General features: G+C 47.6%; 1 protein-coding gene and 1 long non-coding RNA gene across 7 annotated transcripts in view; one reads left to right on the top strand and one right to left on the bottom strand.

The window, feature by feature from the left end:
* Positions 1 to 16,877, bottom strand: part of FNBP1 (formin binding protein 1) — a 140,846-nt gene extending 123,969 nt beyond the window's left edge. For all 6 annotated transcript variants that reach the window (XM_049630175.1, XM_049630203.1, XM_049630193.1 and 3 more), the window contains exon 1: positions 16,744 to 16,877. In XM_049630175.1, the coding sequence (XP_049486132.1) occupies positions 16,744 to 16,767 (24 nt within the window). In that variant the 5' untranslated portion in view covers positions 16,768 to 16,877. The remainder of the gene's footprint in view (positions 1 to 16,743) is intronic.
* Positions 16,878 to 17,132: 255 nt separating this feature from the next.
* On the top strand, positions 17,133 to 18,394 carry LOC125922594 (uncharacterized). Its single transcript, XR_007457704.1, has 2 exons — positions 17,133 to 17,394; positions 18,063 to 18,394. It is a non-coding gene; the product is annotated as an uncharacterized LOC125922594 (long non-coding RNA).
* The last annotated feature ends 839 nt before the right edge of the window (positions 18,395 to 19,233 follow it).

The raw sequence follows: 19,233 nt of genomic DNA on the forward strand, positions 1-19,233 counted from the left end.
TAAAATAAAATAATAAAATAAAATAAAATAATAAAATAAAATAAAATAAAATAATAAAACAAAATAATAAAATAAAATAATAAAATAAAATAAAATAATAAAATAAAATAATAAAATAAAATAAAATAAAATAAAATAATAAAATAAAATAAATTCTCAGACTTGCCAGTGTGGCAAAAGCTGCCACGTAAGAAGACGGTAAACACCCAATATCCAATTTGGGTACCTGGATATAATCTCACGAATGCAAGACTGAACAGAAATTGGAAGTCAACAGGTCGAAACGTAATCGAATACCCTGCAGTCTCTCTCAAGAAAGAACAGATTAAAGAAAAAGGAATCATCGCCACAGCACGTACCAAATGGGCTTTATTCTACCCTTGATGTGGAGCTATCCCCTCTGGAAGGGCTGGGTTTCCACAGCTTGCTGTCACGAGCCAGTAAATGTGTCCAAATCTATCTTGACTGTATGCTCTCCAAGAAACTTTGTGTGGAATCCCGCCCTCCACCTAGATTAGCCCACAGGGAGAAAACGTGCAGCCGGGCATATAGGAAACACTGGCCTCTCTCTGGATATACCCCTCCTGATAAATTTAAAATCTGCATTTTGAGTTCTCCGTCAGTCTTGGGAATTTGGTTAGCGTGAGTCACCTCCAGGCCTAGCAAATCCGTTAGCTTAGTGAAAGCTGGGGTACAGACGCTGGCCAACCCCTGTCCGGTCTGTACCACCTGCGCAGAAACGAAGGACCAGAAAGAAGCAACCGTAGGTTTTGGTTTTAGGCCCAACGGGGTTACAAAAGGACCGGAAGCTGACAGGCTATTTAACCCACAAGCCAAAGTGGTGAACTGGGCTCATCCTCCCAATCGCCCGGCTCGCTACTCAAGACAGACCCTACTAGGTGTTCTGTAGGCATTCGAGGCCCCCCCGAAAGTTCATTCTAGCCTAATTCCACCCATATAAAAGTAATACTGAGAGGGGCTCTGTACCCCCACATGATGAGTCCAATCAGCCTGTTAACACAGCCGGGTCTACAGCAACCTGCCTTCTTTCCAAGCTGCTCAAGGACAAGAACCACGTCTTGGCGCTTAGGAGATGCTCCAAAAATAGGTATTGTGGACAAAGTATGGATGTCTCCATCATTCACATCATATCTGCATCAATATATGCAGTATAATGGTTCAATAAGTCTATACACGACTCAGCACACATCATGGAAAGTGTACTCTTAATCACCTTTACCTAGCAAAAAAATTGTTTAAATGTTTATTTATTTTCAGAAAGAGGGAGACAGAGCGTGAGTGGGGAGAGGGGCAGAGAGAGAGAGGGAGGGAGAGAATCCCAAGCAAACTTTGTGCTGCCCCAGCAGAGCCTGATGCGGGGCTTGATCCCACGAACCGTGAGATCTCGACTTGGGCCAAAATCAAGAGTCAGATGCTTAACCAACTGAGTCACCCAGGTGCACCGCCCCCCCGGCCCCCGCCCGCCTCCCCTCTGGGAACCACCAGTTTGTTCTCTGTATTTGAGATTCGGTATTATCCCTTTTCTCTCTGTTTTGTTTCTTAAATTCCACCTATGAGTGAAATTATATGGTATTTGTCTTTCTCTGACTTATTTCACTTAGCATAATACCCTCTAGGTCCATCCAGAGTCTCTCAATGGCAAGATTTCATTCTTAGGGGTGCATACATCTTTTTGAATTAAGAGTTTTTGTTTTCTTGGGGGTAAATACCCAGTAATAGAATAGCTGGGTCATACGGTAATCCTATTTTTAATTTTTTGAGAAACCTCCGTACTGTTTTCCACAGCGGCTGCACCAATTTGCCTTTTCACCAACAGCGCAAGAGGGTTCCTTTTCCTCCGCATCCTCACCAACGTTTGTTATTTGTCTTTTTGATTTTAGCCATTCTCACAGGTGTAAGGTGATATCTCATTTCATTTGCCCTCCTCTGACGATTAGTGATGTCGAGCATCTTTTCGCGGGTCTGTTGGCCCTCTCTATGTCTTTTTTGGGAAAACGGTCAGGTCTCTGCCCATTTGTTGATCAGATTATTTGTGGGTTTTGGGGTGCTGGGTTGTACACATTCATTATATAGTCTGGGTATTAATGCCTTATCAGATATATCATTTGCAAGTATCTTCTCCCACTCTTTTTGTTTCGTGTGTGTTTCGTGTGTTTCCTTCACTAAACAGAAGCTTTTTATTTTGGTGTAGCCCCATGCTGTTAAAATTTACATACCGCCCAAAGCCATCTACAGATTTAACGCAATCCTCATCGAAAGACTAACAATGGTTTTCACAAAACAGAACAAATAATACTAGATCACTTACTTTTAAGGCCAAGTAAAATTTAAACGTAAAAATTTAGAGGCGCCTGGGTGGCTCAGTCAGCTGTGTGTCTGATTTCGACTCAGGTCACGATCTCACGGTTCATGAGTTCGAGCCCCGCGTTGGACCTCTGTGCGGACAACTCAGAACCTGGAGCCTGTCTCAGATTCTGTGTCTTCCTCTCTCTCTGCCCGTCCCCTCTTCATGCTCTCTCTCAAAAACAAAATAAACATTAAAAAAAAAAATCTTTTTTAATAATAAAAATAAAATTGGGGCGCCTGGGTGGCTCAGTCGGTTGAGCATCCAACTTCGGCTCAGGTCATGATCTTGCGGTTTGTGAGTTCGAGCCCCACATCGGGCTCTGTGCTGACAGCTCAGAGCCTAGAGCCTGCTTCGGATTCTGTGTCTCCCTCTCTCTGTGCCCCTCCCCTGCTCGTGCTTTGTCTGTCTCTCTCTCAAAAATAAATAAAAACATTAAAAATAATAATAATAATAAAATTAAAACTTAGAGTCATAGTGGGATGCCTGGCTGGCTCAGTTAGTAGAGCATCTGACTCTTGATCTCAGGGCCTTGAGTTCAAGCCCCATATTGGGCACGGCGCCTACTTAAGAAATAAATGAATAAAAATAAACATGTAGCGTTATAGTGAAAAATATATTTTACATGCACACGTATACTAACAAAATCCAAATTTTTTTTGCCCAAACATTGCCAGTCATTTCCATATATACCTATCCTAGTGCAAAAAATTTTAAGCTTCTTTGTGTTCTTTGTTAAGAAGAGGTCAATCTCTGGGGATGCAAGCTGGTGCAGCCACTCTGGAAAATAGCTTGGAGTTTCCTCAAAAAACTAAAAAAAATAGAACTACCCTACGACCCAGCAATGGCACTACTAGGCATTTATCCACGGGATATAGGTGTGCTGTTTCGAAGGGACACGTGCACCCCCATGTTTATATAGCAGCACTATCGACAATAGCCAAAGGATGGAAAGAGCCCAAATGGCCATCCATGGATGAATGGATAAAGATGTGGTCTATATAGACAATGGAGTATTACTCAGCAATCAACAAGAATGAAGTCTTGCCATTTGCAACTACGTGGATGGAACTGGAGCGTATTAGGCTAAGTGAAATTAGTCCAAGAAAGACAAATATTATATGACTTCACTCATAGGAGGACTTTAAGAGACAAAACAGATGAACATAAGGGAAGGGAAATAAAAATAATATAAAAACAGGGAGGGGGACAAAACAGAAGAGACTCATAAATATGGAGAACAAATTGAGGGGTCACAGGAGGGGTGGTGGGAGGGGGGATGGGCGAAATGGGTCAGGAGCACTAAGGAATCTACTCCTGAAATCACTGTTGCACCATATGCTAACTAATTTGGATGTAAATTTAAAAAAATAAAAAATAAAACAACAACAACAAAAGAAAGAAGTCAATCTCAAACTAAGCTGATAGGTAGCATAATTCATCAGATGTCTCAGGCAGCAAACATCCAGCTTTTGGGGGGAAATAATGTCACTTCAGGATAACTTAAAAAAAAAATTGAGATAGAGAGGCTCTGGGTGACTCAGTCGGTTAAGCGTTTGAGTCTATCGTCTTTTATCATCTTGGTGAGATGGAGCTCCACATGGGGCTCTGTGCAGAGCGTAGAGCCTGCTTGGGATTCTCTCTCTTGCTGCCTCTCCCCTGCTCACTTTCTCTCTCTCTCTCTCTCTCTCTCTCTCTCTCTCAAAATAAGTAAATAATTGTCGACATACAGCATTATTAGTTTCAGACGTACAACATAATGATTCTATATTTGTATATATTGTGAAATGATCACCACAGTCTACCTAACGTACCTAATTACAACTTTTTTTTTCTCGTGATCTGTAAGAATAACTTTAAAAAAAAATTTTTTTAACGTTTTATTCATTTTTGAGACAGAGAGAGACAGAGCATGAACGGGGGAGGGTCAGAGAGAGAGGGAGACACAGAATCGGAAGCAGGCTCCAGGCTCTGAGCGGTCAGCACAGAGCCCAACGCGGGGCTCGAACTCACGGACCGTGAGATCATGACCTGAGCCGAAGTCGGACGCTCAACCGACTGAGCCACCCAGGCGCCCCGTAAGAATAACTTTCAAGAAAAAATGTGGTAATAAGAGCCAAAGAGAACTATTCCGCCTGGAGAGGGAACATTAAATTTATATCTTAAGTAGACCCACGTATATTGCTAAAAATTAGTATGGTTAGTGTTATGGAGTTCATTCTATATGTTAAAACAAAAACTTTTTTAAGTAATAAACACGCCTGGTCTCCTAAAGTCCAGACTTTCTTTCCAAAGCCAGGATTTCCAGGCATTTTCTCCTCCTATTATTTTATTTCATTGTTAACACGTAAAGAGAATTTTAGGTCAAAGGACAAAGACTTTACCGTGAAAACCAGAAGGCAAGGAGTGAATCGCTCATTTTTCATGAGTCCTGCTTGCAGCAGGGTGATTCTGCAGTTGGCTCCCAAAGAGAGTCGTTTTTTTTTCCTTCCCATCACCATACTACTTTGTATTTACCCATCACGCCTCATCGAACCATCTCAAAGCACTTTACAAACAAGCACTTACCTTTCTGCTTTCTCACAAAGAGGAAGAAAGCATCATCATACCATTTTATGGGTGGGGAAACCAAGGAAGGGAAATGTGAGGGCTTGCCCAACACTAATGAGGGTTAGGTTAGGCAATCCGCGAAGGCCGAGTTGAGCTCTGCTATGCTTTCTCTCTCACGTGGGAACGCCCACATCATTTCTCCCAAGAACCTGTTGGGTATTTTAATGCATTTTAGGAACCTGCTCTCAGTTCTGGTTGTGCCCACACAAGTATAAAGGGAACGGTTCCCTTTAAAGGTGCCACGTTTTCGGGGCGCCCGGGGGGCTCAGTCGGTTAAGCGTTCAACTTTGGCTCAGGTCATGATCTCACGGTTCTTGGGTTCAAGCCCTGCGTCCGGCTCTGTGCTGACAAATCAGAGCCTGGAGCCTGCTTCGGATTCTGTGTCTCCCATCTCTCTCTCTGTTCCTCCCCTGCTCACACTCTGTCCCTCTCTCTCTCTCAAAATTAAATAATAAAACATGTAAAAAAATTTTTTTAATAAATAAAAACGAAAAAAATTAACAAAAAAAAGTCGCCACGTTTCCTTTTGCTGTAGATAGGAGGGGAAAGGGTTAGCTTCTTAGTCTCCAAGAACCAAAACTTTGAAGGCCCTGCATGTGACGGCCAGAAACCCCCAAATGGTCAATATCTATAACCTCTTCATTCTTTCTCAATTTGATCAACAAAACTTTTCAACAACCATAACACAAATACTTTTCGATAAGACGTACTTTTGTTAGACGGGAAATCAGAACTTAATGTTATCTTAAGATTAACACCTTTGGGGTGTGAAGCGTCTGACTTCGGCTCAGATCATGATCTCGCGGTTTGTGAGTTCAAGCCCTGCATCGGGCTCTGTGCTGATGGCTCGGAGCCCGGAGCCCGCTTCCGATTCTGTGTCTCCCTCTCTCTCTGCCCCTCCCCTGATTGCACTCTGTCCCTCTCTCTCTCTCTCTCTCAAAAATAAACAGACATTTAAAAAAATTACAAAAAAAGTGATACCTCTACAAATTAATTTCTTTATATTAAAAAAGAGAAAAAAAATAACTTTGGATTTGAAAGAATGAGGGAACCACTAGACACGCATGAGACACCTGCTGGTCTAAGGTTCATTCATCCCAGTTTCTGCTGGGGCTGCAGCGCTTAACTCCGTGAGTCACCGGTTCTCGGTGCTTCCCAATATGACTAACAGCAAAGGTTTCTGAAAGCAAAACATACATCGATGCTGGGGACATCTGAGCGAGTGGTGGGCAGAAAAGGGATTGCAAGCTACTAATACGGAAAATGCAGTTTTACGACTACATTTGTCTAGTGTCCGAAAAACAAACAAACAAAGCCAAACCTGAAGCATGAACTCCAGGGTTCTTAGGTGAGTCTGGTTAAGTCGCTTCACCTCTCTGAGGCTCATTTATAAAACGGGGAAAGCTATGAAGCTCACATGGTCCTTCTTAGGTCATGAAAGGAGACATCTAAAGCCTCTAATAGGGGTCCCTGGGTGGCTCAGTGGGTCAAGCATCAGACTCTTGATTTTGGCTCAGGTCACGGTTTAGCGGTTTGTGAGATGGAACACTGCTTGGGATTCTCTGTCTCCTTCTCTCTCTCTGCCCCTTCCCTCCTCGCACTCTCTCTTTCGATACAAATACATTAAAAAAAAAAAAAAAAAAAAAAAAAAAAAAAAAAAACTTTGAAAAAATAAATCCTCTAATAAAGGTGTCCAGGGCACTTAACCATTGGGTTCTCTTCTGTCTTCAGATTTTAAAAGATGGGCAGAAGAATTTTGGTTCTCTGCCTGGTTCCTGGGAAAAGGGGAGGGGCTGAACAGCGTTACAATACGTGGGGGAGGGGCGCCTGGGTGGCTCGGAGGGTTGAGCATCCAACTTCGGCTCCAGTCATGATCTCGCCATCTATGAGTTCGAGCCCCGCATCGGGCTCTGTGCTGACAGCCCAGAGCCCGGAGCCTGTTTCAGATTCTGTGTCTCCCTCCCTCTCTGCCTCTCCCCCACTTGCATTCTGTCTCTGTCTCTCTCAAAAATAAAAATAAACATTAAAAAAAAAATGTTTTTGGGGGGGTGCCTGGGTGGCTCAGTCGGTTAAGCGGCTGACTTCGGCTCAGGTCATGATCTCACGGTCCGTGAGTTCGAGCCCCACGTCGGGCTCTGTGCTGACGGCTCGGAGCCCGGAGCCTGTTTCGGATTCTGTGTCTCCCTCTCTCTGACCCTCCCCTGTTCATGCTCTGTCTCTCCCTGTCTCAAAAATAAATAAAAATGTTAAAAAAAAAAATTTTTTTAAATACGTGGGGGAAAGACCAAGGGTTCTAAACACACCCAGTGGGGCCAAGACGGGAAGAATGCCAACATTATTGATTACCTTCAAGCTGGGTGATGACTACAAAGGGTTCACAATAATACTTCCTGTAAGTAGATCTGAAAATGTCCCTAATAAAAAGTTCCAACAAGAATATTTTTGAAGACATTAACTTAAATTTTTTTGTTTATTAATGTTTTTCTTCTTACTGTATTTTTGAGAGAGAGAGACAGAGCGCGAGCGGGGGAGGGGCAGAGAGGGAGACACAGAATCCGAAGCAGGCTCCAGGCTCCAAGCCGTCAGCACAGAGCCCGACGCGGGGCTCGAACCCACGAACCAGGCAATCGTGACCTGAGCCGAAGTCGGATGCTTAACTGACTGAGCCCCCCAGGTGCCCCCATTTTTTATTTTTTATTAAGTAATCTCTACGCCCAACGTGCGGCTCGACTGACGACTCTGAGATCAAGACTCACAGGCTCTTCCAACTGAACCAGCCAGGCAGCCCTTAACTTAAAAAATGTTTGAAGGCTGAGGAAGAGGGCTCTTGTATCCCACAGGTATGGAATTGCACCCCTCCTTTCTACTCCGTGAACTTGGGCAAGTTACTTTATCATTCTGAGCTTCAACCTCCTCTCACAAAAGGGGACGATAAGGGTATGGCCATGGCCGGTGCAGAGATGTGCCACTCAGATCCGGCTTCCAGAAAGGATGCACCGCCCAGCTGCAAGGAGTGTAGCAGACAGCCTCCTTTGGGGTCTGCCTTATCTTGTGAGCCAAGGTCACGGTCTTCTTGTGGCAACCAACCACCAACCAAAGACGGACCAAGGTGGCAGCCAAGGTCACACCGTTCTTGGGGCGGCCCTTGGCCAACGAATGTGCAAGGCAGTACGAGGGCCTAGCCACTTCTGTCCAATGTGAAATTGCTTCAATGGATAATCTTCGCCCTGGAGCTCCTCACCGGCCTGCAAGAGACTTTTGTCAGGCTGCATCTTGGTCCAGTGGCCCCTCCTCGCAATCACCCTTCCCTCTTCTCTTCACGGGTGTTACTTCCTAATAAAACTCTCCACTCTTAACTCCTTCTCAACATCTTCTTCCCAGACGCTCGCATGAACGGTACTTACCTCACTGGATTCTTGGAAAGATTAAATGAGGTGATGGATGGAAAATAAATTGTTTTTATTTGTTTTTTTGAGAGAGAGACACAGTGTGAGCAGGGGAGGGGCAGAGGGAGAGGGAGACCCAGAATCCGAAGCAGGCTCCAGGCCCCGAGCCGTCAGCACAGAGCCCGACGCGGGGCTCGAACTCACCAACTGTGAGATCATGCCCTGAGCCGAAGTCGGACGCTCAACCGCCTGAGCCACGCAGGCGCCCCTGATGGAAAATAATTTGTACAGGACACGGGAGATGATAAGCTCTCAATAAACAGCAATGTTGATGATAACCATTCAACAGCATGTAGGACAATGGGGCACGGTGCACAGGTGAAAATACCACAAGAACTATAGAATTTATACAATTTATAAACTATTTCCGCTTACATAAACCATAGAGTAGAGAAGCACAAACAGAAACGGTAGCTGCTAAACTGTACACACTAAAGCCACAGGTGTTAGCCTAAGAGCCAATTGTTAAAAATTTCATTCTCCTGACGAGAATGGCACGTTCTACATTTTCAAAAACACACAGTCGGGGCGCCTGGGTGGCTCAGTCGGTTGAACCTACGACTTCGGCTCAGGTCACGATCTCGCGGTTCGTGGGTTCGAGCCCCGCGTCGGGCTCTGTGCTGACGGCTCGGAGCCTGGAGCTTGCTTCCGACTCTGGGTCTCCCTCTCTCTCTGCCCCTCCCCTGCTCATGCTCGGTCTCTCTCGGTCTCAAAACTAAATAAAACATTTAATTAATTAATTAATTAATTAAAAACACGCAGTATAACTATTGTGATATTACAGATTAAATGTGAAGAGGTATTATAACTTTTGCAATAAGAAATTGGAAGCTTCACCTCTTTGTCGTTGTTGGGGGTGGGGGGTGGTGGTTTGAATCTATTTCCAGTATGGAACAACTGAAGTTGTTTGAGCTTTCCGTGAATTTAACAGACAACTTACAAACTGGATGAGATTTGTGAGTTGAAAGTTGGTCCAATTGGAAGACCAAGACTAAGGAACATTGTATACGCTCAATTAACTCTCTAATATAATATACATACATGGCCTTTTATGATTTTAACATTTTTTATGATTTATTTATTTATTTAGAAAGAACACAAACTGGGCGAGGGACAGAGGAAGAGAGACAGAGGATCTCAAGCAGGCTCCTCGCTCGGCACAGAACCTGGCGTGGGCTCGATCCCACAACCCTGGGATCACCCCCCGTGCCAAAATCAAGAGTCGGACGCTCAACCGACTGAGCCGGCCAGGTGCCCCTACAGATTTTATGTTTAAGTAATCTCTACACCCAAAGCGGGGCTCGAACTCACCACCCTGAGATCAAGAGTTGCCCGTTCCACCGACTGAGCTGGCCAGGTGCCCCGATTTTAACATTTTTTAACTAGACATATCGCTAGGCTGAAACCAGTACGTGTTACTAAAAAAGGAAACAAATATTTCATTACACTGATTCCAGATTTCACACCCACGTTCTAAAATCTAATTAGATTAATTCCTGGGGCATTCATGGATTCTTGGTAGCTTGCAGTTTTTAAGTGTCAAAATAAAGCCTTGTTTTTCAATGTGGGCGGTGTTGATGAAACAAGTGTGAGTAATGCAGGAAACACAATATTAGCTTTAGCTAGGTAGTGGGTGATACTTGAATAGACCTCCAAAGAGCGTTTTCCGTGTCGCCCCGACGTACAGCGCGAGTTTAACGTGGTCGCACGGCGAGCACGGGCGTTTACAAAACTCTTTTGCGGTACCTGAAATACAGCGTCACCTACCAAAAATGCAGTTTATACGAAATTTTCAGGATGATGTCTAGTGTGTAGGGAGGACAAGGAGGTGATGAGGGAATTAAGGCTGCCAGACCTCCCCTGTTTTGTTTCATAACCAGAAGAGGCGGGCAAAGCTGAGCAGGGGAGGGGCAGAGAGAGACAGCGAGACACAGAATCCGAAGCGGGCTCCAGGCGCCGAGCCATCAGCACAGAGCCCGACGCGGGGCTCGAACTCACGGACTTGTGAGATCGTGACCTGAGCCGAAGTCGAGCGCTTAACCGACCGAGCCACCCAGGCGCCCCTGGGGAAAGCCTATTTTAATGGCAAGGCAGGGATGACAGAATTAAACTCCATTTCGTGTGTCTTCTGAAGCAGTTCTGCTCCACTCCCCACCGATCTGAGAGTAATGAATGTCTCCCCTGTTGGTCTCGCTATGTTTTATCCCAAATGGAAATCTCTGAATCATTAAGAATAAAGAGCAGAAGGTCTAGGAGTTGTCGTTAACACGGCCCTGCATTTAGCATTCTGCAGTGAGGAGAGGTACTCATCAATCTCCCAAACCTGGAACTTACTAAGTCAATTACCTCAAGATGAAGAAGGGATCGGTAGTGTCTAGTGTACAATTTTAACACTCTGGCAAGTGTTCTTATAATGAACACACACATGCATAGCAGGCATAAACAGCATGAACGACAGAGAAGAGAGAAACATTCAAGCCTTACTTTAAAAGTAAAAAAGGTACGGGGCGCCTGGGTGGCACAGTCGGTTAAGCGTCCGACTTCAACCAGGTCACGATCTCGCGGTCCGGGAGTTCGAGCCCCGCGTCAGGCTCTGGGCTGATGGCTCGGAGCCTGGAGCCTGTTTCCGATTCTGTGTCTCCCTCTCTCTCTGACCCTCCCCTGTTCATGCTCTGTTGTCTCTCTCTGTCCCAAAAATAAATTAAAAACGTTGAAAAAAAATAAAAAAAAAAAAAGTAAAAAAGGGTCCCGGGGCTGGGAAATTTGGGGAACGGGGGGGGGGGGGGGGCCTATGGGAAATCTCTGTACTTCCCACTCAATTTTGCTGTGAAACCCAAATGGCTCTAAAAACTGAAGTCTATTAAAAAATAAATAAATCAAAGACGCCTAGAATTATCAGACATGTTTACAACTGCCAGAGGGCAGAAAGGTGGGGAAATTACCCTCCCATTACTTAAAAAAAAAAAAAAAAAAAAAAAAAAAAGCCAATGTTAAAACAAAAGGGACAACAAGGATTCGTTCATTTATTCAGCAAGTATTTACTAACTCCTACTGTGAGTCGGGCATTGTTCTCAGTACAGTTGGTAGATCGCTCTTTCATGGCTGCCTCTAAAAAACTGCATCCCGGGGCGCCTGGGTGGCTCAGTCGGTTGGGCAGCCGACTTCGGCTCAGGTCATGATCTCGCGGTCCATGAGTTCGAGCCCCGCGTCGGGCTCTGTGCTGACAGCTCAGAGCCTGGAGCCTATTTCAGATTCTGTGTCTCCCTCTCTCTGACCCTCCCCCGTTCATGCTCTGTCTCTCTCTGTCTCAAAAAAATAAATAAACGTCAAAAAGAAAATTAAAAAAAGAAAAAACTGCATCCCACAGTCACCATATTTCTTCTAGTGTTGAATGTACATCACGTGCCTGGCAATGTCTTGGAAACTTAGGCTAAAAAATTGCATACAGTAGAGGCACCTAGGTGGCTCAGTCGGTTAAGCGGCCGACTTCAGCTCAGGCGATGATCTCACTGTCTGTGAGTTCGAGCCCCGCGTCGGGCTCTGTGCTGATGGCTCGGAGCCTGGAGCCTGCTTCGGATTCTGTGTCTCCCTCTCCCTCCCACTGACCCTCCCCTGCTCACACTCTGTGTGTGTGTGTGTGTGTGTGTGTGTGTGTGTGTGTGTCTGTGTGTGTCTCTCTCTCAAAAATACATAAACATTAAAAAAAAAATTTTTTTTTTAATTACACACAATCAACACAGGGGATTACTATGTTAACCAATAGGTATTATTCAGTCTCGCTGCTTGTTTTCTTGCTTTTGGCATTTGGGCCAGTCTATTTCTTATTAGCACCAAAGTAAAGAAATGATGATGGCAGAGAGGCCGCTGAGAGATAACAAAAGTAGGTTCTGTCACTTAGTCATTTGTTAGCAGCAGAGAGTAGAATCATTATGAAGAAAGCTAAAATTTCCAACGGGCTTATTTATACTTTGCATTAATGAGCGAGCAAATAAAAATCTGAAGTGACACTTCAGTAACTTGTCACTTCCCTCTACTGAGTAACAAAAACAAACAAAAAAAAAAACCATTCAAATGTAAGAAATTCTTGCTTGGCCATTTCTCCCATGACCAGTCACAGTGTCAACAAATCAGGGCAATCCATTTAACCCTCTTCACATTACCTTTTGTAACAAAGTCTTGAGTAAACGCATTTTGGTTATTCTTAGAAACATAAATCTCTGTTTAGACTCTGATGTGGCAGACTAGAGTTAAAACCTGCTTCAATGCTTTCACTGAAACAAGTAGATATCCTTCAATGTATATAACAGGAGTTAGATCAGTGTCTTGCACACAGTGGCTGTTCAATAAAAAAAAATTAAAAACTAATTTAAAGGGAGGGGCGCCTGGGTGGCTCAGTCTGTTGAGCGTCCGACTCTGGATTTTGGCTCAGGTCATGATCCCAGGGTCGTGGGATCCAGCTCTGTGTCAGGTTCTGATTGATTAAAGGGGAATAGTATGGGGCGGGGGGAGCACCTGACTGGCTCAGTCAGTAGAGCACCCAACTCTTGATCTCAGGGTCCTTAGTTCGAGCCCCATTTCTGGCGTGGAGTCTAACTTAAAAAAAATTTTTTTTAACAACAAAAATAAAAGGGACTAATGTGAAGAGTTGTACAGAAACGATTTAATTATACCCTAACCACTTTAAAGCAGCCATTTACACTTTGTTATGACCTTCTGATACAAAAATAGAAAGCCTCAATTTAAATACAAACGATCCAATGAAGTTATTACAAAGTACGGGTCTGAGTTCATTTTTACAGTGGTATGATAACTTCCTGAACATTGTATGATTTCTCAAGGTTTCCTGGAATATGAAAGTAAAGAAGAGAGAGAAAGGTTTCACTCCACCGAAAAGGAGGACATGTGTGGAGACCAGTCCTCGCGTGTAAAGGACCCATTAGAAACCCGTGGGTTTTAAAGGCCTGTGTGGATCTTGGCTAAAGTCTTAAAATGTGTGAGAAACGTGGTGGTATTTGTGAAGGTCTGTGAAAACTGCAAGCACCTGTTACAAATAACTCATGGCCACCCAAACCATAGCGCCGTTTCACCCCACCTAGAGACGTAATTCTGACAATTTAGGCTTCTGCGCCCCATCGTTATCTTTTTTTTTTTTTTTTTTTCCCTTTTGAGACAGAGAGAGACAGAGCGTGAACCGGGGAGGGTCAGAGAGAGGGAGACACGGAATCCAAAGCGGGCTCCAGGCTCCGAGCTGTCAGCACGGAGCCCGATGCGGGGCTCGAACTCACGGACCGTGAGATCATGATCTGAGCCGAAGGCGGACGCTCAACCGACTGAGCCACCCGGGCGCCCCAACCCCGTCGTTATCTTATTACCCGCGTGCCTGAGTCCAAGCCACCATTCAAGGAAAACCCTCAATGCCTGCTCTGTGCCAGACTGCTGGACACTGCCCACCCCTGTACTTCACCCAGTCTCCTACCACTGAAGGACTGGAGGGTTCTTTTTCAGAATCCTTCATTATTCCAAAGTTTTTCTTAAATCTCCTATACTAATAAAATAAAGCAACTGAAAAGAGACATTTTGTTGCTCTTATACTCCTGGGCATTTCACCTTAAAACTCCAATAATTCACTTCTCTTATTAGTGCAAATAACGTGTTGATTTTTTTCCCCTCTATTAAACTCTCAGCCACTCAAGGACAAACCCCCCCCCCCCACTCGAGTGGAATGGTTTTTAGGGGTAACTCTTCACCGACATATACGTGCACGTATAAAACGGTAACTGATGTGTTCTTCCTTGTCAATCTATCAAGCAAAAAAAAAAAAGAAAAGAAAAGAAAAAATTCCAAGTAGTACACATATACTCCCTAACGACCTTTTCCAATTACTTCTATTATAGAAAATTCCCAGCATGTACAGTAGCAAGAGTATCCTGGGTCCTTTGATGCTGATGGCCCAGCTTCAACAGTTACCAGCACACCCCACCCCCCACTCGTGCTTCATCAACATCCCTACCCACCACCCCTCCAATTTACTTGGGAAATCAAGGCTGCATGTCATACATATTCCAGTTCCTATTTGTTTTCGGCAAAATTGTCTTTCCCACCCCTCTGCCCTCTAAAGAGCAAGGCAGGCGATTGGGGCTAACCCACCATTTTCTTCCCACAGCTACCTCCTCTCTCCGGATCACCTCTTAGGACATTCACTCACACCACTGAAACGGCCACACTGTGTTCAGTCCCTTTAACCCAACCTGTTTCGCCTAAAAATAGATTGCATTTCCCCCTCCTTAATCCCTCTCTCTTGTCTGAACCAGTGCAAAAAGAAATCGTGCCAGGATTTCTATTATCTGGATAAAATTTACTTCTGATTTGTTTCCCCCCGCCCCAGATAAGCTTAAAAAGAGCCAAAAGGAGTGGACAAGGAGTGGAAGAGGAAAGAAACACGGCACTTAAAAGGATAGATTTTTGCCTAAGTAGGTATGTTGCAAATACCTAAAACCATCGGTTAACTTTATTTTTAAAATGAGTGTTTGTAAACATCGGCCGAAATTTCGAGCCCGTTTGGACAGAGGATGTTTATCAAATGAATCGCTCTAATTGAAGGCAGCTATTGCCTTCAGGATTTTGCTATCAGTAACAGTAGCTGCTTCTGAGCCGGAGAAATGGTTATGTAAAAACAATTAAAGCCAAAAAAAAAAAAAAAAATTAAGGGAGGATGCGCTCCGTTTCTATAGCGGCTCCAACCTTGTTTCACTTTGATGCGAGATTTCTTGGCCTCGGCTCAGAGCAACCACCACCCCACACTTTTCTCCTCCACACCCTTTACAAATGGAATTCGGAAAGGAGGCCCTTTGGAGTTCACCATGGGGAAAGGTCTCCTCTTGAGAACATTTCTGGGCGATGATTGAGACTGCATCCACTTCTCCTCCTCCTTTCCCCCCCCCCCACCCCCGCCCCCCCACCGTACTGCCCATCCCCTGCCCGGCCACTTCCCCAGGAATCCAGAGAGAGGCGGAGAAACCAGCTCCATCCCACCGGCCACAGCCTCTGCTCCCCGGGGAGGGCCTGCGCGCTGCCTCGGCGTCCCCAGTTCGCCCCGCTCCGGGGACGCCGTTTCCAGACACCTCGCTGCCTGTTTACCCATCGGCAGCCCCCGCTGGAGGATCTCGGAGGGCGCCCCTCGCCGCCAACCTTCCCCATGTTAAACTGTTTCCTCTGAGCAGTCAAAGAACGGTTTCCCCCGCGAATGCCTCTTCCTGAAGACATCTCCCCCCAACTACTTTCCCCTCCAGGCCAAACGCCGCAGTCCCCGCGGCAAACCCAGGATCTGAGCTGCTCCTTGAGAACTACGAGCGCGCCCCGCGCCGCCACAGGTCAGAAGTCCTCGCCCCGAGAGGGAAGACGCACCACGTCTCGCCCGTGTACCCCAAAACCCAAGACCTGGGACCCGGCCGGGCCGAGGCCGCCCCGCCCCCGAGAGGAGCGCCAGATCGGCCCGCACTTCCACTGGGAGAACAGCCCTAGGGACCCGCGGCTGGGGCGCCCGAACGCATCACGCAGCCCCGAAAATCCGACGGCCTCCACGCCCCCTCGAAGCCGGTCGGTCGCGCATCGGTTACTCGACGCGAGGGATTAAGGCTGCTTTTTCCACACACCACTCTGAGCTCGGGGCGCGGGGGACAGGGAGGCCGGCCCGCGCCCCTCGACCAGACCGCCGCGGGGACCTGGATCCGCACCCCGTTCCCAAGCACCGGGGCGAGGCGTTGGGGAGGAGGCACAGGTTCGTGCTCCCTTCCCGGGCCGCTGGGGGGACCCAGATCCGCACCCCTTCTCAGGCCGCTGAAGAGTAGGGGGACCCAGATTCGCACCCCCTGCTCAGGCCGCCGGGGAGACCCAGATCCGCTCCCCCTCCTCAGGCCGCTAGGGAGTAGGGGGGACCCAGATCTGCACCTCCTGCTCAGGCGGCCTGGGGTCTCAGATCCGCGCCCCCTCCTCAGGCTGCTGGAGGGGGTGGGGGGGGTACCCGCACCCCCGGCTCAGGCCGCCGGGGAGACCCGGATCCGTGCCCCCTTCTCAGGCGGCCGAGGACCCACACCAGCTCCCCTCGCCCGGGAAGGGCGAATCTGGCTCGCACCTCCCGCTCGGGCCAAGGCCGACGAGGGGCACCGAGCCCCGCGTCTGCTCCCGAGGCCGCGGGGACCCGGACCAGCGCGCCATCGCCTTCACCAAGGCAGCTCGGCCCGCGCCCCCTGCCCAGGCGCGCCAGGCACCTCCCCCCCCCCCCCCCACCCCCCCACAGCCCGGCGGGCCCGGTCCCTCACTCACCCAGAGCTCGATGCCCCAGCTCATGGTGCAGGCAGGGGGCGGGAAGGGGCGCGCCGCGCGGCGGGCGCGGCTCTCCGGTCCCCCTCCCCGGCGATCCCTTCGCCCCTTGAGGTCCCCGCGATCGAGGAAAGCCCGGTGCGCGCGCGGCCGCCGCCTCCTCTGGCTCGCCGCTCCTCGCCTTGGGTCTCCTCGGCAGCTCCTCCTCCCCGAAGCTCCTCAGCAAAATGGCCCGAGGAAGCAGCCGCCGCCGCCGCCGCCGCAGCGCCCGCCCGCCCAGCACCCGGAGACCCAGAGGAGGGGGAAGCGAGGGAGGGGCTGCGGGCTGGGGGCGGGGCTACGCCGGGGGAGGGGCCGGCCTGACAGCTCGCGCACGCGCGCGCCCCGCCCCCGCCCCCGGCCCACCTTCCCGCCGGGCGCCCTCCGCCGGGCCTCCGCGGCGCCGGGGTCCAGAAGGACGCACAGGGTGGCGGGAGGGCCGGCGGGATCCGGAACCCGGAGAACTCGCCCTGCCGATTTCTTTTATTTCTTATTAGCGACCACGTTCTGTGCTCTTGGAACGACCTCTCGCCTTTGAACGTAGCCGGACTCCGTTATTAGCGGTGCTCTACCGAGGCCTGGGGTTGCCCCACCGCGCCGAGCGCCAATTTGGACGTAAGGACAATACTTTTCCCTGGTGGCCATTCGCGCCGACCAGAGTTCGCTCGGGTTGCCCTTTTCCCACCGCCCGGCAGCCGCGGAGGCCCGAAGGGCCCCGCGGCCTTGCACGGTGGCAGTGGGGCCTGGTACGGCGATGTCTGCGCCGGATACAGATAGGGAAGTCGAGGCCAAGAGCGACCAAGCAGCTCTGAGGGGCTGGGGAAGGAATCCAGGGGCAGGCAACCAGTGATTTCTAATCTCTGAAACCAGTGGTTCCCAACTTGTTGGGCCAAGAAACGCTCACACGTGAAATAACGTCGCGGCTGAGTGGGTTATAATAGCAAAGGCGTTGGGTCCACGGATCACGCGTCAATCCGGCTTCCTGCACACACTAGCTGGGTGGCCTCAAGACAATGACTCCGCCTCCCACATGGAGGTTATAAGGATCCATCTCACCCAGTGCTGGAGAGGAACAGGAGATGAGCACCTGTTACCCACCCGCCCAACGTTGGTAAACTGAGAGCTGATTTTTCTTTTAAGATTTTAAGTAATCTCTACACCCAAGGCGGGGCTGGAACTCACAACCCCAGGATAAACAATCTCAAGCTCCAGAGACTGAGCCAGCCAGGTGCCCCCAGAGTTGATTTTTAAGTAGATGCTCCCCTTTTCTTTGTGTTCCAAAGGTCTACCCAGATATTTCCAACGAGCTGTGTTGAATTGTGGAGTTCCGACTCTTTCCTCTGAATCACTACGTCCTCTCCTCCCCAAGTTTTCATTTCGCGCGTATCTAACGTTCCTGACTTTTCTGAGTAACTGAGAACTAAAATGGGCCCCATTTTAGAAATATTGCACAATAATGCATCTCTCCAATACCTACCACCCCACCACCACCAGCCTCAACAAGTTTATCATTCTCCTCCATGGAAGGGTGGAAATGAAAAACCCTTGCAGAGAAACCTACGAGTCTACTTCCTTTGTTGGACACAGTTACAATAAACTGAAACTGTCTAAGCTGTTGGGTTGTTTTGTTTTGTTTTTTTGTTTTTCAGTTACCAGCTCCCCCTACTCATTCGTTTTTAGCGCGTGTATTTAAACATTTTTGTCTCACAGTTACCAAATCTGGGAACTCTTTACTCCAGAGCCTGCTAGATATGCAACAATCAGGGTGGCCAGTCTCTTACTCCCAAGGCAGATTAAGAGCCCGAGTGAATTGGAAGGCTTAGAATTTCAAACAATGCTGCAAAATTTAGTTTGCTATCTGGAAATGGTAAAGGAAATACAGGTTAGCTAACGAGACCTTGCTCAGCAATCAACTCAATTTCCCTTCCTGCCAAGGCTTGACTCTTTTTCCAGTCAAATACAATGATCTAATCTTGACTGAGTTCTTGGAGACTTCTCAAAAACACACTGACCATTTGTGAAAATATGCTAATCAGGAGAAAAAACAACCTGCTGCTCTAGAAGGGAAAGAAGAGGAAGGGACAGAAGAAGAAAAAAAGACCACATGACAATGAAACCTTTTTAAAGTAAGCAGGAAATAGTTATAGGAACCCATTAGAAGCCACAGTAGCAGAACTCTATGGAACCAGGTTAATTAAACCACACTGCAAAATATCTTTAAGTTCATTAAGTTTGGGTGGTACCTGGAAAAGTTTTGAAAATGTCAGAATCTTCAAGAAATAAAAATAAAGGAAAAAGGCACTACTGATCTCAAAGCAAGGGAAACCAACGGTTCAGGATTAAGAGAAGCGGGGGGGGGGGGGGGGGGGGGGGGGGGGGGGGGGGGAAGAAAAGCAACAGGATAGACAAGAACAAAAAAAACACCAACGCACTGTAGTGGGAAAAGAAAAAAAA

The sequence above is a fragment of the Panthera uncia genome, chromosome D4, assembly GCF_023721935.1.
Source record: "Panthera uncia isolate 11264 chromosome D4, Puncia_PCG_1.0, whole genome shotgun sequence".
In the NCBI taxonomy this organism is placed as follows: domain Eukaryota; kingdom Metazoa; phylum Chordata; class Mammalia; order Carnivora; family Felidae; genus Panthera; species Panthera uncia.